General features: G+C 38.3%; 1 protein-coding gene across 3 annotated transcripts in view; it reads left to right on the top strand.

The window, feature by feature from the left end:
• RORA (RAR related orphan receptor A) overlaps positions 1 to 16,176 on the top strand; it is a 709,088-nt gene extending 692,912 nt beyond the window's left edge. For all 3 annotated transcript variants that reach the window (XM_059372057.1, XM_059372058.1, XM_059372059.1), the window contains 7 exons: positions 2,078 to 2,473; positions 8,169 to 8,290; positions 9,771 to 9,903; positions 10,967 to 11,074; positions 12,824 to 12,934; positions 14,085 to 14,197; positions 15,817 to 16,176. In XM_059372057.1, the coding sequence (XP_059228040.1) occupies positions 2,078 to 2,473; positions 8,169 to 8,290; positions 9,771 to 9,903; positions 10,967 to 11,074; positions 12,824 to 12,934; positions 14,085 to 14,197; positions 15,817 to 15,981 (1,148 nt within the window). In that variant the 3' untranslated portion in view covers positions 15,982 to 16,176. The remainder of the gene's footprint in view (positions 1 to 2,077; positions 2,474 to 8,168; positions 8,291 to 9,770; positions 9,904 to 10,966; positions 11,075 to 12,823; positions 12,935 to 14,084; positions 14,198 to 15,816) is intronic.
• Positions 16,177 to 27,365: the final 11,189 nt, after the last annotated feature.

Here is a 27,365-nt window from a genome sequence, read left to right as displayed (position 1 = left end):
AACATTTCAAGATCTTCCTGGAAAACTATCTTAAGTGTGTGGAATAATCAACACCAGATTTCAAGACAGTTACTCTTATACAAGGAAACTGGGCAGAAAGTATAGTGGGTACATTTTAGGACTTTTACGAACATACATGTTGGCTCTCTTAAGAGATCCCCTTGAAGGAAACATCTCTTCCAGTGGAATCTCAGCCTGTGGAAAATATTTCAGAATGCTGGGCAGGCGTTCTGAAAGCCTGCCTTCCCCATGATCAGATGTTCTTGAGGCCTGTAGACCAGCCCAGGCACGAGCTGTGATACACGTCAGTAGTGGTGCACGGGATGGCCACTAAGAATATGTAGGAACAAAAATTAAGTTTGGGGCATTGAAAGATGCAAGTCACAGAACTTACATACTCAGAAATGCCTGTGATAGGCAGTTCTGCAGATTTCATCTTTCAGAGGCACTAAACCAACAAAGTCAGGCATATCTCTTATATATGAACTTATATGCTAAGGTCACAAGTTGTGTGTGTGTTTTTAGTTGTGTGTGTGTTTTTGGTTGTGTGTGCGTTTTTGGTTGTGTGTGTGTTTTTAGTTGTGTGTGTGTTTTCTCAAGAACTGATCCTCTCATTTCATTTACAGTATAGTATAATTACTCTTGTTGATATTAAGGCAAAAGTTAAAACACAATTCAAAGTATTAGCAGAATGAGTTTCACCTATGGTTGTCAATCCCTCTGGGAGTTCTGGAGTAGTCTTTTAAAAAAGGGGGGGGCACCTTCAGTATGCCTCTTGGAGATTTTGCACAGAGGTAGCAAGGCATGTTATGGGCTTGATGTGAATGTTGGGGCGTGTACAATGACAGGCCTGAAATCCGAGCTTAGAGTGGCCTGATTGCTGCCTAACCAGCCCCAACTTTGTTACCCGAGCTGTGGACTCTGGAAATTGATCAGGATCCCACTCATATGTTTCCTGTGTGTAAAGGGACAGCACGTTCTCCTTGGCAGGACACAAATCTCCCAGGTGGTTGTCTCTGGTTCCCAACTTCCATCTCTCTTGGCCTCCTGCCCCTAGACTCGTAGAATTATAATGATGGTCAAATAGATGAGTTCATCCATCCAGTCAGGTATAAATGTGACCATAATCAACTACGGGGTCTTTGTCCTTCCAGCTGAGGCTTTCTCGGCATACAGAGAATTGGGCTGAGAGACCGTGGGTTAGTGGGAGAGTTCAGACCAGGAAATCATAAGGTTCTTTGATCAATTATCTCACGTTTTAGGAGAGAGCATTTGGGATTCTGAATGAACAGGAAAGGTACTACAGTCATTGTTCCACTTTAAATATGGGGACACATCACAAGGAGAAACACTGAGAACACAAATTTGCCCAATAGGGAAATTTACACAGTGTTTGCTCTTCCCCAGATTCTGATACTCTGTTTACTTGAGGGTAAATAAGAAGAGAAAAAGTCACTTAAAGGTGGGCCTGAGGGTTCCACAGGGTTCACCGTGACCCAGGAGGAGGAAAGTGAGGGATTCTTATGTCATGTAGACTCAGAGATAAAAATCAGGGAATTGCAAAGGCCTTCATTGCTGCGGTCTCACAGCAAAGCCCCAGATTTGGCTGTTTGATTAGGAGGGAAAAATGAATGAATGAAATGAATGGAAGTTGAGGTTCAGCTGCTTGTGCCTCAGTGTACCCCCATGACTCTGCATCCCTGCACATCAGTCTGAAACCCTGGGAAGAGAAAGAGGTGGTCAAGGTAAGCGGCATGGGCGGAGAACACACAAGCCCATCAAGTCACACATCAGTGGTTCCCGCTGAGCGTCGGGTTATGTGCCAGCAGGAGGATATACGTGGTCATTGCCCTTGCACCAGTCCTGGGTCTGGTTCTGAAACATAGCTCCTCTGGGATGTGGAGCAAGCCTGTGTGGGGTGGGACCGTTTTCACCTCTGGATCATGTCCTTATTTTTGTGGCGATGTGGTTTTTGATTGAGATTGTCTGAGACTTAAAAGGAACCCCCAACGCATGCTGGAGAGAATAATAAAGAAAAGCATATTGTATATGGTGTGGTCTGGCTTTTCTCTTCCAGCTGTAAAATTTGGCCGGATGTCAAAAAAGCAAAGAGACAGCTTGTACGCAGAAGTACAAAAACACCGGATGCAGCAGCAGCAGCGAGACCACCAACAGCAGCCTGGAGAGGCCGAGCCGCTGACTCCCACCTACAACATCTCGGCCAACGGGCTCACCGAGCTTCATGAGGACCTCAGCAACTACATCGACGGGCACACCCCGGAGGGAAGCAAGGCAGACTCTGCTGTCAGCAGCTTCTACCTGGACATACAGCCTTCCCCAGACCAGTCAGGTCTTGATATCAATGGAATCAAACCAGAACCAATATGTGACTACACACCAGCATCAGGCTTCTTTCCCTACTGTTCTTTCACCAACGGAGAGACGTCCCCAACTGTGTCCATGGCAGAATTAGGTAATGGCCTCCACGTGTCCATTGGGACGTGTCTCTTCTGCCCTTTCAAGTAAATGGGATGTGTTTGACTTTCCTCTAATGAGTTACATTATTAGAATGATACTAGAAGAGCAGTTCACCTCTACTATTTGGACCCCTTCAAAGTTCCACCGTGCCCCCTCGCTTTCGATTGTCCTGTTTCCTGTCGCATACCAGGAAACACATTGACCTGTCCGTATCAGAGATGGGGCAGCGTGAACTTGAAGCAGTCTTTAAATGCCACAGAAACTGTAAACTCAGGGAATGGCCCCATTAACTTTGTTCATTATTTCCTTTAGTTATTGTCCAGGTGTTGCTTTACACCTGAAATCATAGAAATGGCAGCCCACCCACTGGGCCTGGGCCATATACAGTTTTGGACCCATGCAGAGTTTTAAATATTTTTGAACTGGTTGCTAAAGTTTTAAACCTAGACAGTCCTGCCTCAAAGTTCAGATTTTCAGCTTCTTGTGAGAAGGGAAAAATGACCTAGTTATACTGGACCAGCACTGGTGAATGGCAACAACCAGTTGGTACCAGTAAAGCCCTAACACCTTGACATGTCTTCCCATTTTATATCGCTGCCCAGCTCCTGTAGACATCTAGGTTTTTCCAACCCTGATGTATTCTACGAATGTTAAAGGGAAATTGGCTTCTTTATTTTCCAAAATTGTTTGGTGATGGATATTGGTAACAAAACTGATAGAGTTAATAGAAAACTCACCAGGCAAAAACAAACAAATCTGACATCTCCTTAATCCTGTGTGACATTGTTGCTTTTTGGGAGATGTGACCTAGAAATGTTGGTAGAACACAGACACTGGAAGACTTGCCATTTCCAGGAAGTTGTGTTAGTAACCTACCTGTTACAACATTTGATCGATTTTTAGGTCCAACACTATTATTAGAGAAACTTGGATAAGAAACTTTGCAGTGTAGAATTTGACGTGCTCCTCCCCGTGACTCCTCACATAAGGTTATAGTCCTTTGGGATATTTCAATTAGTTGCTGTGGAGGTGACTAACTTAACACGAGGAGAGAATGAAGACTTCAGATGGAAAAGAACCAGCAGGTTCTGACTTGAGCACAGACACCCTTAGTTCACAGAAATAACAGTTGTGTTCTTTAGATGGTTTCTCCACCTCTGTACTCCATAAAACATTTTTTAAGTGAAATTTATATTTCCAGTAAAATCTTTCTCCAAATAGAACAAATTGAATGTTCTTGATGGTTTTTACACAAGTACCTCTTTATGGGTCTAAATTTAAATCCTCAAGAGCAGGGACATTTTAAGCTTGGTCTTTAACCACTGAACAGCATTAAAGGTGGATTTCAGCTCTTTTGATTAACAGAGGAACCTCTGAACTAGAAGCCAAGCTGAGCAGAGGTAGGTTTGATATTTTTTTCTTGAACTAGAACAAAAACCTTCCGTTTTTATCGTGAAATCTTGGTTGGCTGCGACTTAAGCAGATCTGTAATGAAAGTAAAATTTTCAGAAATGAGTAAGGATTTGATTGAAAGCTGACATGATATCATGAAAAATGACCTGGCTCACTTTCAGTTTGTTTCCACCTTATCATAAATACTAGCAAATCTGTCCTGTTTGCTTGTCAAACGTTCAACCCCAAAATAAATCCATAGGGCTTAGCCAAAGCATTGCCCTTAAATGTGGCCCTTTGGCTAAGCGTGCACTAATACTTGAGTGGGTCCAGAAATGGAAAAGCCAATGCCCCTTGGGCCGTCTGGTCAGTGTCTCTTCTACATCTCCCACTGCAGTCTGGGAGCCCTGTGCCCTCAAATGTTCTCCATGCTCTCCTAAATTGGGAGCTTTTTACGTGTCTTTTGGCATTTTTCTGGATCAGTAAAATTAATTCATCACTGGGATTAGTCCCAAACCCAAAACTAAATAAGAATTTGTCTAAAAAGAATATAATTGGATTCTAATTTTCTTTCCCATTTACCTGTACAAAATATTTGGAGGAATTGAGCAACATAGAGGCGGCCAAAGATGTTGCTGGTCCTTCTTCAAAGCTATCTGGGGTTCCCTAGTATTTCCTTTGGGGCCTCAAATCCTGCTATTTTTCCCCCCAATTCCAGTACAGTTAACATACAGAGTTTTATTAGTTTCAGGTGAACAATATAGTGATTCCAGTCTTACTGTCTTTTTAATGATGTTAACTTCATTTTAGGCAAAATTTTGTCATCAGATTTTAAACGAATGAAACCAATTATACAGTTGGAAAATAAATTGTAAATTGACATATCTTAACCGCAATTCTCTCTTTCAATAATAGTGTCTACAATCCATTACTTTTAGTGGCAATACATCTGCATTCCTGGCTAGGAAATTTTGCCCTTAAGGTACAATTAGTACCAGAAATATACATTCCAGATAAATAATCTTGGTTCGCTTAAAAAAAAAAGCTAACTGCACATGTCACTATAATTGATAACTAAAGCCTTTTGTAGAAGGGTCAAGTGATTATTGGACAAAGCACTGGTCAAGAAGTCAGCTTATATGTTTTGTGGTCCTAGGTTTGCTATAGGTTGTGTAACCCACTATAAGTCATGTACCTCTACAAGCTGCAGTTTCCCTACTTATAGAATATAATGATGAAGAACAGACTGGCCCCAAATTATGTATGTTTCAATCACTTGCCAGTTGCCCACTATTATACCTTGAAAAAGTCACTTAACCTCACTTGGTTTCATCATCTGTAAAAGGGAGATAATACCAGCACTTTCCTCCCAGAATTGTTATGAAGATGAAGAAAATATACATATTCAGAATATATGTATATAGATATATATGTATATATACATATATATAAGTTATATGGGGCTACCACGTAGTAACTACTATTAAACATTATTAATGGTGTTACTATCTATAAACTGAGGAGAGGCTGGACTATCTAAAGTTCCTTTCCACTGTGAAAATCTGTGACTAACTCAGAAGTCAGGAAATTCCATCTGAAGTACCTAGACCTTAGCTGTGTTGAAAAAACAATCATGGTTGGGAAGATGAATTGATTTGTCCATCACAAAGTGAGTTTATCTGCTGAGCACAGACCAGAAACCAGGTCTCCTAACGCCTAGTTCCATGGTATTTCACTATTCCAGAGTGTTTCTCTAAGAGACCACACTAACTTAACTTTTGTTCAGTCTGACCATATTGTCCTTTGCTGAAATGGAGATTTAAAAATAGTAAAGTGTCTGAAATCTTACACTTGCCAAATCAACTGTGAATTGTAATCAAAGGCAGTTGGTGAGAATGCAGCCACTGCCCTCTACTGGTATGACATGTACATTACGCTGTTCCTTGTCTGTCTTCCCAAAGGTGGGCTCAAATAGGTAGGGGTGGATGGGAACAATTTTTAAGATGAAGTAAGATGCTGACCATATTAACTGGAAAAGAAGCATGATCTGGAAGGGAATACTATGTGCTTCTTACCATTCGTCACCTCATAGGATCCCCCAGCTTCCCTGCAAACACTTCATTTTCATTTTATTTAGTATCTGCAAAAATTGGTTTACTATATACACATTTGTTTTCCTGATTCTGACTCATTGTTTTCGTCTTTACTGCCCCCTTCTCTCCACAAGCATCACTGATTCTAAGACACATAAATTGCTGGCTTCTCCCTCTTTTGGTCACTGTCTTTCTGTTTCTTTCTTTTAATTTTTTTCTTCTGTTTATGTTTTATTTTCCTGGTATTTATTTATATTGTGTTCATGTCTGTGTGCTGCCAAATAGGGCTGTTAAGATTTATTGTGTTTCAGTGTTTCTAAGGAGACTCTAGTTTCAAGCTTCATTTAGGTGAACCCACTCTGTTTTCACACAAACAAGTCTGAATCTGTTTGCCGAAAGCAGTGACAAATTTCCAAACAGACCCTCTTACTAGTGTTGCCAAGTTTTCACTCAGCACCATTCTTTTAAATGGCTTTTCCTGTTATGTAATCAGGACCCTAGAAGAAGATCCCTTTGGGATATGGTTTCATATTCATGGAATCTTGTCAGTTCCCCTTAAAATACTTGCATTGTCCTTCCCTTCCATAATGTTTATTACTGACCTACCTAAAGCACTTAGTCCTGCCCACACGGGTTGCAGCAGTCTTTCGCTGGTAATCCCAGCTCCAGCCTCTGCTGGAGTCCACCAGTCACAAAACTGCTTGTTTTGTTGCCCCACATACAGCCTTCTGTGTGCCAGCTGCCCCTAGATAATTCCACTGACTCCTTAAGCAGGTCCAAACCTTAATCCTAATATTTGAGATTCTCCAGAATGTGGACCCTTACCTACTCATGCTTCTGTTTGGGTGCTATCACTTTTTTTTTTTTTTTTAAGATTTTATTTATTTATTTGACAGACAGAGATCACAAGTAGGCAGAGAGGCAGGCAGAGAGAGGAAGGGAAGCAGGCTCCCTGCTGAGCAGAGAGCCCGATGCGGGGCTCGATCCCAGGACCCTGAGACCATGACCTGAGCCGAAGGCAGAGGCTTTAGCCCACCGAGCCACCCAGGCACCCCTGGGTGCTATCACTTTATCACACATCTGCCTGTCCCCTATGAATGCCATTATTTGCTCCTTCATCTATCATCCCTAGAATGTGGAACCAGCTCGCCTCTTCACACCGCTGTCCACTGCCTGCCAAATCCTCCCTTTCCTTCAGGATCCACTTCAGATGTTTCTCTCCTGCCAAGAAGCATCCTCTAATTCTCTTCATCTTTCCCTTCCATGACAGAACCTGTTCTTTATTTTATCTTCTGATGTAATTCAAGTTGATGCTTTATTGTCTAATGTCTTGAATTGTCCTTTCAGTATTCCCATACATGTTCATCAGATTATAAGTTCCTAGAGAAACTTTTTAGGCATCTAGTTGTTTTAATATCCTCAAACTACCTACGTTCCAGTATAATTAGAACAAATGTTTACGTAGTGTGTACTAGGTAACCCTCACTGTTCTAAGCGCTCAACTCATTTAATTCTCACAAGGCCTATGAAGTAGGTACTGTTTCCCTCATTTTGCAAGTGAGGAAACCAAAGCACAGAGAGGCTGAGTAACATACCCAAGATCATACAGCTGGTAGGTACAAGAGCTGAGTTTCATACACTGGCTGTCTGGTGCCAGAGTCCATCTCTTAACCACCCCCCTACATATAGTGACATAATGGGCCCTCAGTAATGCTTGTTGTACTGTTTGCTGGCAAAATAAAAGAAATAACAGTTGTTTTCACAAAAGCATACTGTTTCCTAATTTTTCAAGAGTAATCCTCCCCAGGTCAATGTCTCTTCATAAAAATGCCAAGAATAGGCTGTGTTGGTCATTTCCCACACCTATCTGGGCTAATAATTGTTCATTCCCAGACATTGGTGTAAAGCCACAGAAGAAGGTCAAGGTCAGGAGGGTCTTTGAAGTCACCGAGACTTATTGCTAGGTATTGGCGTTGCCTGTCCTTCATCTTCATGTTCCAAAATATAGAATAGTTTCAAATTGCTTATTTAAAAATATAAAGATAATTGAAACTGGTTCAGCATGTTGCTTTGTACTTGTTACTTTTTATTTACCTTTATTTTCTTACTTGTTACTTTTTAAACCAAATGTTAAGCAGGGAAAACCCTGATTATCCGGAGAAGAGCTTGGCTTTTCATGTTTATGATCTCCTGTTTTCTCCTTAGAACACCTTGCACAGAATATATCTAAATCACATCTGGAAACTTGCCAATACTTGAGAGAAGAGCTCCAGCAGATAACGTGGCAGACCTTTCTGCAGGAGGAGATCGAGAGCTACCAAAACAAGGTATATACTCTGAAGATTTTTACCCAGGATTGAGACAAGAGTGGGAAGGGTGTTTATGCAGGACATCTGTTGAAGAATACAGACTAGAGAGTGACTGTCTTTCATCAGATATCAGATTTCTGTTTAAAATCTTTCTTTTAGAGATGATCATATACTTGGGACTTTGTCGTCTTTCTGAGGTGCAAGTGTGTGAAATTCCAGCAATAACAAACAAATTTTCTCAGGCCGATGGCTATATACATGTATCTCCTATCATTTGGCAATGGGGGGTAGAGAAAGCAGTGTCCAAAAGCCCGAATTAATTGAGAGTTGTCCTGATACCACGGTGGAAGATTTCAAGGTCTGGAAGTTGACGTAAAATAATCTCAGCCTCAGAGGTTTAGAGGATGTGTGCAAAAGGTTTGGAAGCTATTCTCATAACTCCAGTCTGAACCTAGCAATGTGCAACCGACAAACGGTGCTGCTCCTTGCCATTTTCTTTACACACTGTTCCACAAGCCACCAGAATGGGAGGGCGGGGCTGGAGAAGGGGAAGTTTCAGTTACCCATTCTGCCTTGGTAAAGGGAGATGCTGTGGTTTTCCCCAAGAATTACAGAGATGTAGGCCTAGGAGGGGCAACAGGGTTTCTTCAGGCTAATCCTCCCCTTCATTTAACATATGAGGATATTAGCATCCCTTGGCGTATGGCAGGAGAGTGAAAATACCAGGACTAGATCATGATTCCTGGCTCCTAATTCAGTGTTTCTTTCACCCCATCATATTGTTGGAAATAGTATTAAGATCCACATCCCCTTGTAACTAAATGGAAGTGGGTATACAAAAGCAATTAAACAGGATAGGAATCATTTTGCCTTTGAGATAGCAGGTAACACCAGCAGTCAGCCAGTATTGTTAGAAAGGGAAGCGAGAAAGCAGTAAGAAACAGGGCATGTGAAATGGGATTCCGAGTCAGAGATGCTAGGATTTGAATCCCGGCTCCAACACCTTCTAGCTGTGAAACCTCTAAGAATTTATGACCACTTATGGAAAATGGGAAAATGAAATAAGACAAGGATGTCATACAGCATCTAGCTCAAAGCAGGTGCACGATAAATGTAATTGACTCCCCTTCTCTACCTTGCCCCCAGTAAAATGGTGTTCTATTCCCCAAGGTAAGATAATTGCTCACAAGAAGATCCTACTGTGCTACTCTCCGAGGCCCAAGGGTAAAGCAGTGGCATCTGCTGCTTTTCAGACTCACAGTTGCACCTGCTTATAACATCTTCCCCCGTCCCTTTACCGCCAAAATGGTAACAGAGGAATCAGAGGAGACGAGAAGGGACTCAGAAGCAATCATTATAACCCAAATGTTGATTTTTAATCCTCTAGCTTTTTTTAATCCATTTCCAAAGAAGGCTTTGACAAAATAGGGGCAGTTAAAAACCCCTGTGTCCGGGATACGGGTGACCATGTGTGTTGCTGTGCTTTGCTCCTCTGCAGCAGCGAGAGGTGATGTGGCAGTTGTGTGCCATCAAAATCACAGAAGCTATACAGTATGTGGTGGAGTTTGCCAAACGCATTGACGGATTTATGGAACTGTGTCAAAATGATCAAATTGTGCTTCTCAAAGCAGGTATGTGCTTTGCAAGTGAATTTTGAGATCTCTTCCTAACCTGCTTTCACCCGCCTATTAGAGAAATGCTGGGTAAGGAAGGTGTCGGGAACAGTTTTTCCCCAATGATAATAGCTCAGGTTCCTTCTAGCAGCAACTGAGTCCTTTTTAATGGTTTTTGAGCTATCTGTGGAAAACATTTTGTTTCTCCTCTGAGTGAAACAATTAATTTGAAGGATACCCACTCCAGACCCTTGGGAGGTAACAGTAAGTTGTTAGAAATGTTCTCTGTGGAACTCAAAGGGACACCCCTGGTTTCTTGGTTTGTTTGTTTATGTTATTGTTTGTATGTTTATTAACCTCTAATCTATTATTTGTTTCAGGGGTACAGGTCTGTGAGTCACCAGTCTTACACAATTCACAGCACTCACCATAGCATTTACCCTCCCCAGTCCATCCCCCAGCCACCCCATCCCTCCCACCTCCCTCCCCTCCAGCAACCCTCAGTTTGTTTCCTGAGATTAAGAGTCTCTTATGGTTTGTCCCTCTGGTTTGTTTTAATAAATATGAATCAATACGTTTTCCTGGCAACTCTGAGACTCTACTGCAAGACAGAAGAATGCCAGAGGAGTAATTTGTAACCCCGCCTCTCTTCAGGAATATAGGGCATAGTTAGCTTGGCCATAGTTAGCTTCAGCATAAATCTTTAATTATGCTGGTAAACTGTGCCCCTTTAAATAGAGAGCTTAGGGGCACCTGGGTGGCTCATTCAGTTGGCATCTGCCTTCGGCTCAGGTCATGATCCTGGAGTCCTAGGATCGAGCCCTGTATTGGGCTCCCTGCTCAGCGGGGAGCCCTCTTCTCCCTCAGCTCCTCACCCTACTCGTGTTCTCTGTCTCACTCTCTTTCTCTCTCAATTGAATAAATAAAATCTTTAAAAAATAATAATAAATAGCTGATGTGACTGAGAGCCACTGGCCCTGTGGCTGCACTGAATCAGAAAGGGGTCCCTACATTAGGGCTTTCACAGTAGAGAAATATTTACCACGATAAGATAATCCACATAATTTCTGTCTTCACTTAGGTTCTCTAGAGGTGGTGTTTATCAGAATGTGCCGTGCCTTCGACTCTCAGAACAACACCGTGTACTTTGATGGGAAATATGCTAGCCCCGATGTCTTCAAATCCTTGGGTAAGGAAATCTGGGTGCTCTGTCTTTAAATCAGGGCCATAGGAAAGTGTGGGAGCCCTGCCAAAGAGCTTACTGAACAGAACGGAAACTGTTATTTGGAAACAAAAATTAAAGGATTTTATGCTTATGTTACTTTATAGTCACTGCAGAAAAGTCACACAGCTCAAACAATTTTTGTCTATAGTACATTAGAAAGTTTAGCGTTTTGTTTTATCTAGTCTGTAATCGAAGAAATTTATATTGTCTAACCTTCCAGTTCCCTTGCAGATTTTAAGATTTTCATTGGATGAATTATTCAGAGAAACTAGAGGATGTAATCTGATGCATAAAATCAAGCAAAGAGTACTTCTCAAATAACACCCATTAATAAGAATGAAATGTAGATATCAAAGAAATAAAGTATAGCTAAGTGAAACTGACATAGACTATAAAAATTATTTTAGATTTCTATAATTTAAATAAAGTGGGATATAATCACGAAGAAGAATGAAACAGTATCCAAGATAAAGTTGTTAAGTGATTTTAAAAACAATGAAATTTAAAAAAAAGAAAGAAAAATAAATAAATAAAAACAATGAAATGACAGAAGGTCTGTATACTTTAGGAAAGCTCATTACCATTTAAATGGGTATATATAATATGCAAATCTAAAAGAGTAGATACCAAACTTAACCAATCCTTTTTTTTTTTTTTAATATTTTATTTACTTATTTGAGAGAGGGAGAGAGAGAAAGTGTGTATGAGCAGGGGGCAGGAGCAGCAGGAGAGGGAGAAAAAGATTCCCTGATGAGCAGGGAGCCCAGCTTTTGGGTCAGTCCCACACCCTGATGTTATGACCTGAGCTGGAAGCAAGACACTTAACCAACTGAGCCACCCAGGCGGCCCCAAGCTTAACCAATCTTTTGAGAATGGATTATTAATAAGACTTTCACATTCTACATTTTTACTTCTATAATAGCTGTAATGATTTTACGACCATACTGTGTCATTTGTTCTAATTTTTAAGGGTGGCTTAGATCAAATAGAGTAAAAGCAAAAAATCAGTGAATGTCATGTTTCAGTTGGATTGTAGCTGCTGGACTCTGTTTTTAAGATTGCGGGTCCTTAAAGGGGCTCCTGGGTGGCTCAGTGGGTTAAAGCCTCTGCTTTTGGCTCAGGTCATGATCTCAGCGTCCTGGGATGGAGCCCCACATCGGGCTCTCTGCTCAGGAGGGAGCCTGCTTCCTCCTCTCTCTCTGCCTGCCTCTCTGCCTACTTGTGATCTCTGTCTGTCAAATAAATAAATAAAATCTTAAAAAAAAACAAAGATTGCGGGTCCTAAACTCAGGCAGCCTGGTTTTGAATATCAGGCTATTTCTTCCTACCTGTATAAACTTAAGTCATTTTTCTCTCCAGGTCTGTTTACTCACCTCTAAAATGGGATAATAATAATAATAATAATAATAATAATAATACCTCTCTCCCAGAGTTGTTGTGAGCAATATGGTTCCCAAAGGAACTTCTTAGAGTGGTACCTAATAACATGCTAACCTTGCAACAAAAGTTCATTCTCAATATTTTGAATGGTGAGGACAGTGGTGATAGTGATGATAGCTAAACAGATTTTTCTTTTAAGATTTTAAACTGTTGAACTGTAGAAATGTTATTACTATCTACTTGGATCTTCAACTACTAGATCCCTTTTCACCTTATTCCATGTTTTTCTCCAAAATAGTAACCAAAATCTTAAACTGTCTTTGACCTTGGCAGGTTGTGAAGACTTTATTAGCTTTGTATTTGAATTTGGAAAGAGTTTATGTTCTATGCACCTGACTGAAGATGAAATTGCGTTATTTTCTGCATTTGTACTAATGTCAGCAGGTAAGATAACCAAAGAACAATGCAATGCTTTAAAAAGTGTTCAGGTAAAGATTTCTTAGAAAAAAAAAAAAGGGACGCCTGGGTGGCTCAGTTGGTTAGGCAGCTGCCTTCGGCTCAGGTCATGATCCCGGTGTCCTGGGATCGAGTCCCACATCGGGCTCCTAGCTCAGCGGGGAGCCTGCTTCTCCCTCTGCCTCTGCCTGCCATTCTGTCTGCCTGTGCTCGCTCTCCCCCCCTGCCCCGATAAATAAATAAAATCTTGAAAAAAACAAAAAACAAAAAAACATAAGTTGTAATGGCTCTAGAACATTCAGGTGCCTACCAAGAGAGGTTGCCACCCTTATTAAATCTAATTTTAAGTTTTATCAAACAGCAAAACGCCCCTCCCTCCACACACACACATTACCTGTTTAAGACCTCATGCCATTCTGACAAAATCTTAAGAAATGAGAAATGAGTAAAACCCAGTCCACAGTTAACCTCCTGAGATCACGAGAAATGCTCTGGTAGAGTAGGGTTGCCCTTCTTAACACGTATCTCCAAGACAACAGGGTTTTTAAGACATCCTACTTTTTTTTAAGATTTATCTGGATGTCATCTACAAGTTTATCCAAATGTAATTTATGTTTTCAACCAGTACTGCCTCCTGGGTATATTCTGTTTTGCCAATTTACTGTCGTCTATTTGGAATTCTTACACATAAAGGCTGAATTAACAACCGTTAAATCGTTTGGAGTGCTCTTGACCATCTTAGTTGCCTTGGATTCTAAGGCAATTTTCATATTTGCCAGAAGGGCTAGCAGGATTGCTATGAGTATTTCATCCAGAAATGTAATTATTAGAAAGATTTAAGCACCCGTGGTAGTTTCATTTGCCCTTACGTATGGCCGTAGATTTAAATATCTATCCTTTTGGAAGGAGAGGACTTTCCCCTCCTTAAAGTGTCAGTAAAAATGGAAAGATTTACCACTCTATTGTAGATCAGTTCTCCACTGCTTTAGGAGCAAATTTTGAACATGGAGTAAAACTGGGCTATTGTTCTCTAATTCTCCACTGTGGCATAATAACCTGTGTCTAAGAGTCCAGAGGAATTGGGGTGTCCCAATACCACATAAGAGAAACACTAAGAAGTATCATTTTTCATGTTTAGATCGCTCGTGGCTGCAGGAAAAGGTAAAAATTGAAAAACTGCAACAGAAAATTCAGCTAGCTCTTCAACACGTCCTGCAGAAGAATCACCGAGAAGATGGAATACTAACAAAGGTAAGAGGGAAAGGTAATGCGGTTGGCATAGCCTGAAGTATATCCCTTGCCACAGGTCCTGCTGCCAGCCTCCCTTACAAGTCATCTTACCAGCCCCCAGAAGTACCCATAAGCAAGAGGCTACTGAAAAGAAAGAGATATCTCCATTTCAAGAAACTTGGTCGGGTCAAAATTCAGCTTAAGTTCTACTTACAATCATTGGTTGTGAAGTGTCCTGCAATAATAGGGCAATGGTAGAAAAAGTTTTTTTAAGCATTAATACATTCTGGAAATCCTCCTATTCCATCTAAGTTGTGCATAAAGCTGAGTTAATGTTCTACATTGATATAAATTAGAGAAAGAATCTTTGAATTTAGAAGGAGGAAGTTATAAAGGACTAAAACAAGCAGGATAATCACATATTCTAATATTAGTTCTATTTCCATTCCATTCATTAGTAATCAACAGAAAGTGACTTTTGTATTTTCTTCGTCTGTTTCCCATTACTACCCTGTATTCAAAGCATAAGGCTTCATTTTTGCTAATTATTACTTTTTGCAATAAAAATATAATTAGGATGTCAATTTAAAATATGCTAATATTCTTCAGTGCTTGCGCTAGTAGTATGTATTCGGTCTTCAAAAATCAGCCGTATTCTTTCTAAAACTATTTTAGTTGTTCAAGAAGATTGATTTGAAGGGTTTGGGTTTCTTCTCCTGCTTTTTCTTTTCTTCTGATAGCTAAGTTAGGTCAGAGAGAGGAAGTTGAGGGTTAGTTGCTATTTTGTTTTTATTTTGCACCCGTTCAATGAGAGATGGAGGCAGGAATGGAAAATAGAAGAACCCTCCAGACCCTTACCTTCTTCTCCATCTTGCCCCAGTGCAAGGATACAATTAAGTTCTTTCATTATAGAAAGCACCTACCACATGGACAAGATCTGTCACATATGTTTCTTAGGATTATTCTGGTTGAAATAATACATCGTTTGTACAGTGTTTTGGACTTTAAAAAGCATTGTTTCAAGTTTTATTGTCTTCAACTGCTAAACGGTTGATGCTGAGACTTCCCTCCAGGCTTTCTGACTATTCTTTCTTCTGAGCCTTTTACTCAGACCCAGAATTGGTTTGTCTAAGCAAAGGTCTTTCCAGAAAGAAACTTGTCATCATTGGAGTTGGCTAGTACAGGTTCTGCATAAAATATGTAGGGGACGCCATCATCTCCATTTGCAGTGACCTCATCTGCCCATGATTGCCTCCTTGTTCTCTTCTCTGTCACCAGACATCTTCTTTGTCCACAGCGGTGGAGGACAGGGTTGGGGATGGGAGAGCAGAAAGTATGTTTGGAGTAGGAGAAGGGAGGTGAGAGGCTTGGGTTCTTATCTCAACTCTGCCACTTTTGCTTATAAACATCTTTTCAGGTTATTGTATTATTTGTCTTCAAAATTGTATTTAATGTATACCTGGTATTCTATGACATGCCTAAAATTTGTCTTTACCAATCTTCCTTCTTGGAAGATCATAGAAGCCGCTTCGAGTGTGTTTCACCTTTGTAAACAGCATTGTAAAGATCATCCAGATTCCCCGATTTTTGATGCTAATGTCTGTTCTTTCCTCACAACGTGTCCTTTCTTCCACTTACAGTTAATATGCAAGGTGTCTACATTAAGAGCCTTATGTGGACGACATACAGAAAAGCTAATGGCATTTAAAGCAATATACCCAGACATTGTACGACTTCATTTTCCTCCATTATACAAGGAGTTGTTCACTTCAGAATTTGAGCCAGCAATGCAAATTGATGGGTAAATGTATCACCTAAGCACTTCTAGAATGTCTGAAGTATAAACCATGAAAAACAACAACAAAAAAAATTAACCAAGACACTTTATATGGCCCTGCACAGACCTGGAGCGCCAACACACTGCACATCTTTTGGTGATCGGGGTCAGGCAAAGGAGGGGAAACAATGAAAACAAATAAAAGTTGAACTTGTTTTTCTCATGCATATGATTTCCATTATGCCTACAGATATGGACCCTTTTTCTGTCTCAACTTCTTGATCATTGACCTCTGTTTACAACTGAAGGAGGGTACTAAAGTCGGAGGATTTCCTTTTCTTGTAGCTCACTGCCCACAGACTTTCTGCAGAGTCACCAATCTGTCGGTAACAACAGAGAGTCCGGCAATAATCGGTGCCCGGTGTGCATAGCGGAGGTGGCGGCATGACTTTGCACAACCTGCTCTTTGTTTCATGAAGGAAGTTTTTATTTTTTTCACCGATTATTGCCAGTCAGCAGGATGGCATGAAAAGGGTCCATAGCACTAGCAACAATAGCATTATAATATATTACAGGGTAAATGGGCATGAAGACTATATATAGCTAAAAGAGATATTGTTTATATATTGTTTTAATTAATATAAAATGTAGTTACTGGTGTAGCTTTTCCTGTTGAATTGATAAGGCACTTTCATTTTGCACCTTTTTCTTTAAATGAAATGCTAGCGTGTTCACTGTCGTGTCGCATGTGCACCAGAAACACAAGTTTAACTGAGAAGGCTTGGAAGGTACGTCAGGAGGTATTTATGCTGCTGTTTACAAATTACTTTGAAAAGACTGGCTGGTCATATCTAGAAATCATGATGTGGATTATTGGTTTGTTTTTGTTTTGTTTTGTTTTGTTTTTTTACACTTCATTTGGTATTAGAAACAGAATTCTCCCTAAATTATACTTTGCTTTTTGGTAAGCTCAAGGATAGATGTGTTTATGCTTCATACAAAGTTGAATGGTCTGTTGGTGCTATGGACTTATACCATCATGCACGTTATTTTTAAAAAGCTTTTTTAAGTGCCACCTCATGGGGGTAGGGGAGGGAGGGGAGGCTCATTTCATACAATTCAGTAGATATATGGACTCAGTCTCAACTTGGAATTCTTATGCTTTGAGGATAAATCAGTAACCCAAATATTTATTGGAATTCAGCTTTTATTATAAGAAGGACCCAAAGATTATATCTGGAGCAAACACACACTCCCCATGTGAGGACATGAAACATTTACTTTGTGAATGCCTATGTTCTTGGTCTAAACTAGGAACCCTAAGAGTGTATCTCAGAGTGACCTAGCTCTAGACTAGCTGCCTCTAGACGCTATAATTCTAGAATATAGTTCTCCACATTTCACAGACAATGGACAGAAGGGCGAGGGGGTTATGCAACACTGAACCGGTTTCTCTTATTTAAATATTAAATATTTTAAGCATTCAAAGTGAAGTTGATGCTAGCTGCAAACATTTACTCTTGTATTTATCTTCAATAGAAAACTGTGGACTGTAATTTATTTTATTAAATATTTAGAAGAATGTTTGGCTTTTGTGTTCAGGTGAGAAATATTGAATGTTTTTGTTTAATTTCATTTTTTTTATTTTAATAACTCCCAGTGGGGGAAGGGAAAATGAACAGTGCAAGTGTGCATATTTTAAAAATAAGTGCCCTTTGGAAATGTCAGCATTTAGAAGATGATTTTAGTCAGTCGGGTGGGATTCAAACTTCTGGTCTGACACGAAGGACCATGGTTATATGGAAAAGGGAATATCCCATAGCATAATGGTGGGAGTTTCCAGGCAGCCCTTTATAGCCGAAAAAATGTCTCTACCCCCAGGCTCTTCTTGAATCTTCCCTAGGAACTGTGGCTCCTAATGTCAGGTGGAGCACAGCAGGGGCATCCCAGAGCCATTTACTCTGGGTTTAACCCCAACTGATTTTCTGACTTGTTTCTTGAGGGATTTGGAAAAGAGGAAGGAATTATTCACAGAGAAGTGTGTATGAAGCCTAAATAACATCTTAATTTTTTTTTCAAAAATATAGTAAGGGTTTAACCATAAGTAGAAGACGAGAGTAATATCTACTTAAATTTCTTACAAGTATATTAAACTTTATGTGAGTGTTTATATAGAGAGGTAAACTAAACATATAGTATTTATATTTGGGCAAGAAGGGTGAAATCAAAATTTTAATTTAAATAAGCATAGTTCCTTTAAAGATCAATAGTATTTATACTCTGAAAAGAGTACCAAGCTTAGTTCAGTTATTTATTTGTCCATTTATTTTTCCTGTTGTTTCTCCTGTGGGGGGGCGGATAATGTGTTGGGTCTTTTTTGGAGAGGGGGTGTTTTTTGTTTTTTGTCATTCTGAGTCACTAAATTTGGGGATGGTTTTATTAAAGTGTATTAACTTCTTTTTAACCAAAGCTTTCTGAATATGACCAGCCTCAGGTGCTAGCGCATTAAAGAGCAACTAAACCTAATTCCAGTGTCCATTTGTGAAGTGATAAGAGCTAACTGAACTTCTCTAAGGGTGAGAGAGAGCATAATGTTGAGCTTAAAAGAAATTCCTTTTCCCAGAAAGGACTTTGCATGTACCAAATGCAAAAAAAAAAAAAAAAGAGGCTTAATCTCAGTCACACCATGGTGACATTGCTTTTAGAATAAACCAACGTACATTGACGTGATGCTGCTACCAGGTCTTTCTGAAAGAAAAGCAAGGTGAGGAAGAGCAAAATACATTGGCAGCGTAGGGACAGAGCAGGAGAGGCATGCTCAGTGAACAGAGGGAACAACTATGATTTGGATCAAAGTTGGGATCTGAAGTTAAACAATAAATTCAGTTTTAAAAAAATGGAAGTATAGAAAAGGATGTGAAAAACTCTGCATTTTTATTTTCTTCTTACAGAAACACCTGTGTGAGGACACAAACTACTTGGTGATACAGAACAGTGATTGTTAAGAGTTCTTATAATTAAAGTTTCCTAAACTTAAATATCCAGTAGTCTTTTAAAGATTGGAATCACATCATTGTTATCCCAGCTCCTATGATGCCTTTAATACAGTTTTTCCATAGAGGGAACATAAGGCTTTTTGTACAAAGCCTGAATACCTTTGGTTACAATGGTGTCAGACGGTTGCATTATATTCTGAAGAACCTGGCCTTGGTCACAATGAAAACAAAAGTGCAGATGAAAGTGCTTTTTTGGACAGTTTGCAAATTGTGTTAAAGCTATGGATTTTTTTTTAAGTGTTCAGCATCCTAATTTGCGTTAAAGCTATGGATTTTTTAAAAAGTCTTCAGCATCCTAATTCACCCTTCCTAACTTAAGGAAAATATAACTTAAGACACTGCTTCTAAGTTTGGTTGTTCTTTATAGTGTGGATACCCAGATCTCTGTGTAGGGGTGTGGGCTGAGGGCCAGGTGAGAAGGGAGAGAGAGAGAGAGAGAGAGTGTGTGTGTGTGTGTGTGTGTGGTTTTCGTGTGTATGATGTGTGTGTGTCGGACCGCTTCTAGGCTACTAAGTGTCAATGGAAAAGAAAATGTATTCAAAATACTTAAATCAAAACTAGAAGATGGGGAAAAAAAAGATTTATTCTATACAAAGCCTTGTCTGGACCACTTTAGAGAGACTTCTATTTTTTTAACCCTTATATAAATATTTGATGGCACTTGAAATATTCCTGCAATAAAATGTGATTTGTGTAAAGAAAAAAAAAAGATTTTGTAATGTGAAACAAAGAAAGAAAGTAATGTAATTTTCTAAAAAAAAAAATACAAACAAACAAACTTTGTATTATTTTCTTGATGGAATTTGTCTATCTGTCTTTGGGAAACTTTTTATTTCATTGAATGTGCCATAGTAGAAATATGTGTTTTTAGTTTTAGACTAAGGAATAGCTGTTTGTGTTCCGACATTCCAAAATGCAAAACAACCTAGTAGAATCTTTATTGAAAAGGTTTAAGTAGGATGTAAGCTTCTCTCATTGTTGCTTTTTTGCACATGTTCTTCATTCCTCTCTAGTGCAATATGTACATAGAGCACTTGCGGGTGTACCTTGATCCCTCAGGGAAAAAATACATATTTGTACAGTTTTGGTTTTTTGGTTTTTGTTTTTGGTTTTTTTGGTTTCTTTCTTTTTTTTTTTTTTTTTTGTTTTTGGCCTTTTGTTTTTGGCTAAGGAATGTCGATTGAATCACTTGTTATTGTTGAGGGGCAGCCAGATAATAATCCTAAAGCCACTGTTTTCAAACATTTATTGTTTAAATCATGTGTCCTTCCAGTGCTATTATTTTAAGATAATAATAATAAAAAGTTATTTTCTGACAGTTCTTTGTGCTGATTGGTAAAAAAAAAAGGGTAAATAAGCACCTTATGATTGACTTACTGTGAATGACAATCCATCTTGATATCAACAATAGAAGCCCTATCACTTTGGAGTTGGGGTTAAGAGTCAGAAACAATGTGCTCAGGGATCTTCTAAAACTCTTCAAACAGGGTGGCCAGTACTACTGGGACAAATTGTGTTTTTTATTATTAATAATAGTGATAATAATACTATCCCTCAAGGCACAAGTGAACTGTGTAGAACTGCGTGTGTGTGTGTATGTAAACTCTTCACTCTCGTCTCATTTTGTTGAGTTCAAAACGTATGTGTTCTTCAGTCTTGTGTGGTTTAAAACGTTGAATAACTTCCAAAGCAGTATAAAGTTATGCTAGTATGTTCACAAGATAAATTAATAGGCAGTATACCAATAGAGAACATCACTTCAAGTGCAGTCCTACATACTCCATTTACCTTCCTCAAAATTCATAGCATTACATATTAGAAACTTCCCAATTCTACATGTATGCAAAAAATTGTTTAAGCCAGTTATGAGAGACCTGCCTATCAGTGCAGTGAAAGAGGTAAAACTTTGAACACATTTTTTTCAAATGCCAGCAAATAACTTATTTTCATTGCACTCTCCTCTAGAAGTAAACCAAAACATCCCTTTATGTAACATAGTTCTTTTACTTCTTCACTTTGAGTTTTCATCTCTTGAATCAATACAAGAGCTAACGTTTTAAGACCAAAAAAAAAAAAAAAAACCCACCTATGTAACAGTGCCATGAGCCAGCTCTTAGGGTTACTTTGGACATTTTTGCAATATAGCTTCGTTCTCATGTTTCCATGTATTTTCATGAGGTCAGTGAACCTCAGTATAATTGTTGGCTTTGATTCTTCCATACCTGGAATACACATTGAGAAGAAGCTTTTACTATTTTCTTAGTACCATAGCAGAATATAATTTGAGGAAACTTTCCATGTCATTTAAATGAAAAAGAAACTTTGACCTTGTTTTTTATAATAAAGACTATGGAAAATGGCAGAAATTTCTCTTTCTCTCTCCACTTCTATACATGTATACATATATATACATATATACGCATATATATACATACACACACACAGGTTATTGACATTTTCACATATTATAACATGTGATTGCCATGTCTTACTTATAAAGATTGCTACAACAGAACCCTACTAACAGAAATACAATTGCAACAGAAAAATCTTGGTCTATTGCTAATAATCTATGATGCAAATCTTCATTCTACCCCTAAACACTAGTATTACTAAAGAGGTTCCACCAGATTTGATTAAAGAGGCCTTCCTCCTATTTATTCTTAAGATGTGAGAAGGCTGATGACAATGTCTTTACAAAGCAAATGGTTTCACTTCTGGGTCAGTTGCTTATTTGTTGTAAGTAAGATCAGCTTTGTCAGGCTCTCAGAATAATTTTTTTAAAGTAATCCAAAAGCCTGGCTTATATATCAAGGAAATATCATAGACGGATCTCCATGTTTAACCAGACCCTCAGATCTTAGAGCAATAAATACATTCATTCAGTCATTTACTTATTTATAAATGAATGACAGAATATTCCATCCAAATAAACACAATGTTTTTTCAACACTGCAATATAACATGGGGTCTTACGTTAAGAAAATGCATATGACTATTTTAAACAGATGCCTATAGAATCCGTGTTTGCTGTTTACATTTAGTGTGTCTGCCACATTTTCTTTTGCTTTTTTTCCTTCTAAGAACTGAAGAAAGACAGCTTGCTATTAGCTTTGACACACTGCACATACCATTATGTTGTTCTCTAAGAGCAACTAAATTCTCTCCAGTGTTCTGTGTGTTTCCTTTCTTACTCATTATTACTTTAATATGGATGAAAACTATTTCTGGGAACTTGGTTATTATTGAACAGATTGCATATGTAAATGCAGATAATTCTTGAGCAATATAGTGAATATGATTTCACACACAAAAAAAATCTGTATGTACTGTACACATCTTCCTGAATCCAAAAGTCTCTTATCCACAGTGGTTTAAAATCTCAGATAAAACAGTGGTAAATTTTTAAACATTAGGACATTAGCTGGCTGCTTCTTTAAATGTACCTGTATTGTCTGCCTGCTCCTTTTGTGGAGATGTGTTTTTGTATTGGATGTTTGGGCCAATGGAAGGCTTCAAGCTACAACATATTTTCCCAGTTTAAATATATTTAACATATGACAAACCCCAGACAAGGCTTTTAATATGTATAAAGAACTGCAGTGTTAGGTGGTTTATTTGCAAACCGTTTTCAATGTTGTCCATTTTTATGGCACCTTTAACAATATTCTTGTTTCCAAAGTACAAAAAAAAAAAAATAGGTTAAATAATCTAGCCATAACTGAATGTCAAGCAATAAAACAAATGACTTTTGTGCATAGACTTAAAAAAATACAAATTTTAGACATCTGCATGTAAATGCAATCTCTTGTTTACTGCTTTCTTCAACTTGAGCAATTGATTCCTTATTTACTATTAACTTAAGAACTTGTAATGGCCTGTAAACATTTTCTCTCTTACTCTTCTTTCAAATTTACCTTTGTCCCTGCTTTTAAGTCATAATATTTAATGTTGTTCTGCACATCTCTATACAGTTAACTTTTTGGCTTTCATTCTGTATAGATAAGAAAATGTTATATTATAAACAGCCTACTCAGTGCAAATATTTATCTGTTTATCAAATCCACAATATGCTGTATAATACTGGTTTTACTATATAATCTATTTTAGACATAGCTGTTTAGAACTAGAGTGTGCTATTTTTGTGTTTTTCTGATGTGTGGTGCTAGATAAGTTACTTTTGTGAACAAAAAAAATCCCTTTTATTCCTAGACAATACCACCTTTGGGTCTTGTTAATTTCACTGAGTATAACTATATATTTGTATATATATACATATATATATATATATATCTACCTGTTCCCAACTGGCAGCTGTATCAGAGTGCTGGATTTGGGACATGCTTTTCTCTTTAAATACATAATATCATTATATAAATTATTCTAGAGTGTATTTAATTAGGATAAAATTACTTCCTTAGTATGGATATTTGACATCTATAGGGTGAATTTGCTTTTAAATATGGATATATGAAAACTTCTTAGCATTTACTTTATGTTTGCTACTTGGGTTTATACCATACCTTCTGAGCTGAAAACTAATTTGCCAGGCCTTCAAGATCCTAAAGAAACACTCTAGTTTAATGGAGTAATATTTTTTTGCTTACTAAGGAATTATATTATTGGCACCTGACAGAGTTGTGTACTTATTTCCTATTATAGATAATAGGCATTTATATAAAATATCCTTGGTGGCTGGATGGCAGAATAAACCTTTCCCCTCCTACCTGAGCCATGAGAACCATGGAGACACCCGCTATCATGGCAGAACATGGGCCATAAAGCAAATTTGACAAGGGACATTCTGTTTCAATATGACCTCAACCAGTTCCATGAACTGAGCAAAAGACCTTCATTTTAAAAGTCATTTAATAATGAGCTTAGTTAAACTCTTTCACCTGTTCTCCCAAGACCTATTGGCATTGTTAAAAATCAAAGTATATCAAATATCTAACTAAGGATGTAGTTAACCTTATTAAATATTGATTAGAATTGTTCTGTAATATTACTGAATTTGTAAGATCTTTAGCAAAGATTTTTGAGCAATTTATAAATATAGAGCAAATGTTTCTGTTTACTGCACTTTTTGTAATTGAAGGTGATAAATTCTCAAGCCATGGTTATTGGCTTCCGTGCACTGCATATTTACCCACAATTCTAGACATTTTCCATTTTTATGGAAGAGTTGCTGTTACCTTAATTATAAATGCAATCATGTGGTTAATGAGAGTGAATGCTAATAGTTAACCTTTTAAAGTGAATTGGCTACAGTTTAGGGAGAAATCTCTTTTACTACAAATCACATCATTCCTTATTGCTTCACTTAGAGATTGAAACCTGTTTTTCTGCTTGTTTTTTAAGCACCATTTAGTATCCTAAACTTCCTGAGAGTAGAGATTGTATCTCTTTGTGTCTACACAATGGTCAGCACATGTCAGCATTTGATAATTGTTAAATGACAACTGTGCCCAAATTAAAATTTTTTCCTGGGATTTTTTTTTTTTTTTGGTGAATATATAAAGTATGTCAAGCCTTATGGTTAACACTTTCTTCTACAACCAAGTATTAAAGCTACGTTTAAAAAGACCACATGAAATGCTGATTCTAATTGTGTGTAGGTCTTGAAGATTAAGCACACAAATTTCACAAAACTCTGTGAGTAACAAACTCAGCCTTCTGTAAATATACATGCAAGTTTGGAAACAGTAATACTGTACCTATAAATATATGCTGTCTGTTTTGTGTACAGTATGTAAAAACTCCTTTTCTGCCACACTAAAAATGCAAGCCATTTATGGGAATCCTAAAAATAGTATTGTACTAAAACTTTGCTAATGATCTTTATTGGAGGATCATCCAACGTTTCACTTACATTGGGTTTTCTTTTCAATTCACTCTTACAGTAGTCTGCTTCTTTCCAGCTGTTTGTTATTTTATTGAGTCCTCAATTTAAAAAAATATTTTGATTCATTTTGTAAATACAAGCTGTAAAAAAAAGAGATTTAATGTTGTCTTTTAAATACTCCGATTTTCATTCTAATATGAATGTTGTTATATTGTACTTAGAAACTGTACCTTTAATATTACATTACCTTTATTAAAAGTGCATTGAACACATCAATTTTAGATGTGCTTTATGTACTGTTATCCTATAATAAAACTTCAGCTTCTAATGGAACACTTGCCTTGTTTTTATTCTTTTTTATTGGTTATTGAGTTGCCTTGTACATAGTTTTCTAGTTCACATTTTGTCTCCAGAAAATGGGCTAGTAGAACCTTGCTACTCAAAGTGTGGTCCACAGATCAGTAGCACTGACATCACATACGACCTTCACCTTATTAGAAATGCAAAATTCTGGGCACCTTCCCAGACCTACTAAATCAGAATCTGCATTTTTACAAGATCCCCAAGTGATTGGTTTGCATACTAAAGTTTGAGAAGTACTGGTGTGTAGTACAGTACTTAAAAAAAAAAAAAATAATTCATTTTGGGGCACCCAGGTGGCTCAGTTTTTAAGTGACTATCTTCTGCTCAGGTCATGATCCCAGAGTCCTGGGATCAAGCCCTGAGTAAGGCTCCCTGCTCAGTGGGAAGCCTGCTTCTCTCTCTCCCACTCTCCTTGCTTGCGTTCCCTCTCTCACTCTCTCCTCTGTCAAATAAATAAAATCTTCAAAAAAAAATAAAATAAAAATAATTCATTTCCATTTGCTGAAGGAAAAATGTATAGAAGGATCATGCTACCCTTTGGATCAGAGAAGTCAATGAAAGAAGTTTGAACTTGTGAGATAATATCTATTGATTGGTTGTAGCTGCCAGAAATGCAGAAGTGAGGATTCTCAGGCTGTCTCAAAGAAGGATGCCATGACTGGTTAGTGGTGTCTGCCGTGATGTATAGGAGGGGAGATATCCTGAATGCACACCATACTTTGTCATGTTTGCTTTGGAAATTATTAAAATGGAATGTCAGAAATGATACCAAAGACTTTAAAAATCTGACTTAACCTGAGCTGTCTTTGCCCTACCCCAGCCCAACCACCTCTTGAGTAGATTATATAGGAGTAAACTAATAAATTTAAAATCAGCTAAGTATCACACTATTTTAATGATGCAAAACACCTCATCATAAATTATTTTGAAAGTAATGTCAGGACATCCAAATTGTAAAATATCCTGAAGTCAGAATAAAAGCAACTGAGTTGGCATTTTCCTCCACAGGCATACTACAATACCTAAGTGTCTCTTGCACTCAAGAAAATAAATATTTGACCTGATTCCCAAAGTTGCTTCATGTGACAGTCCCTACTCCTGCTTTTATTTCCAACTGCCTCAGAGAAGAGGAAGAATGAGATTATGCATGTGAAATATTTGTAGACTGTCAAGTTCTATATAATTGTAAATGTTCACCACCTTCTAGTATCCCAGGAAATTGGGAATTAATGGAAATAATGGAGGTCGAGTTATGAAATCTGTCACCTCCTGGCCTTTGGCCAAACCCAGGCCTAAGCTCCTTCTGATAAAAACAATGGTTTATACTCATCTCTCCATCATGGATTAACTTGCCCAGCTTCAAGAGGGATACTGTAACCGGAGCAGAAGAGGGATTTCTTACCATTCTGTACCTAACGGTCTCATGGGCAAACTGGAAAGGAAAACAAATGTCAGGTCAATAACCTCTTGGGGAAAAGCAAAAGCAATAATCGTAGTAAGACCTGACCACAGTGTGTCTTGGTTTGGCACTGTTACTACTAAGCTTTGTCTCAAGAGGCAAGATCAGTCTAGCCCCCCCAAATTAGACTTCCACTTTTAATATGCCCCTGGGTCAAATGGACCAGTGCAGAGCTGGACTTGGCTTCTCATGACAGGTCTCTGAAAAGACAATATGCTGTGGAAGGTAACTGCTGATGTGCTGAGATGCAGCTGGGCACGTTCACTTCCCCTTTTGAACAAGAAAGTGGAGATGCGGCCCATAGTCTAAAAGAAACTGTTAATATAAGTTCCCAGAGACGAGAAGAAAAAAACTTTCTTACCTAAGGGATTTCAGGAACATGGGAGGAAGCAGGAAATTTTTGTCAAGAGAACACTCCTGGATTCCAGAAGAATCACACTGATGGATCCTCAGCTTTTCTTAAGGCAAGCCTAGACTCTCAATATTGGCGGGGTCCTCTGCTAAATTAACATGCACTCTAATTTCACTAGTTGTGAGCTGGAGAAAAATCCTTTTTTAAATTTCTAATGTCATTTATCTCTGATGTTGGAAAGAGATAAAAGAGTCTTACTATATTTAGACTTTGCCTCTGGATTTTTTTTACTCCTTAGGAAGGGGACTGTTATCTCCAATACAATATAGTCATGTCT

This window comes from Mustela nigripes, chromosome 13, assembly GCF_022355385.1.
Source record: "Mustela nigripes isolate SB6536 chromosome 13, MUSNIG.SB6536, whole genome shotgun sequence".
Taxonomy (NCBI): Eukaryota; Metazoa; Chordata; class Mammalia; order Carnivora; family Mustelidae; genus Mustela; species Mustela nigripes.
This window is presented reverse-complemented; position numbering and strand designations above follow the sequence as displayed.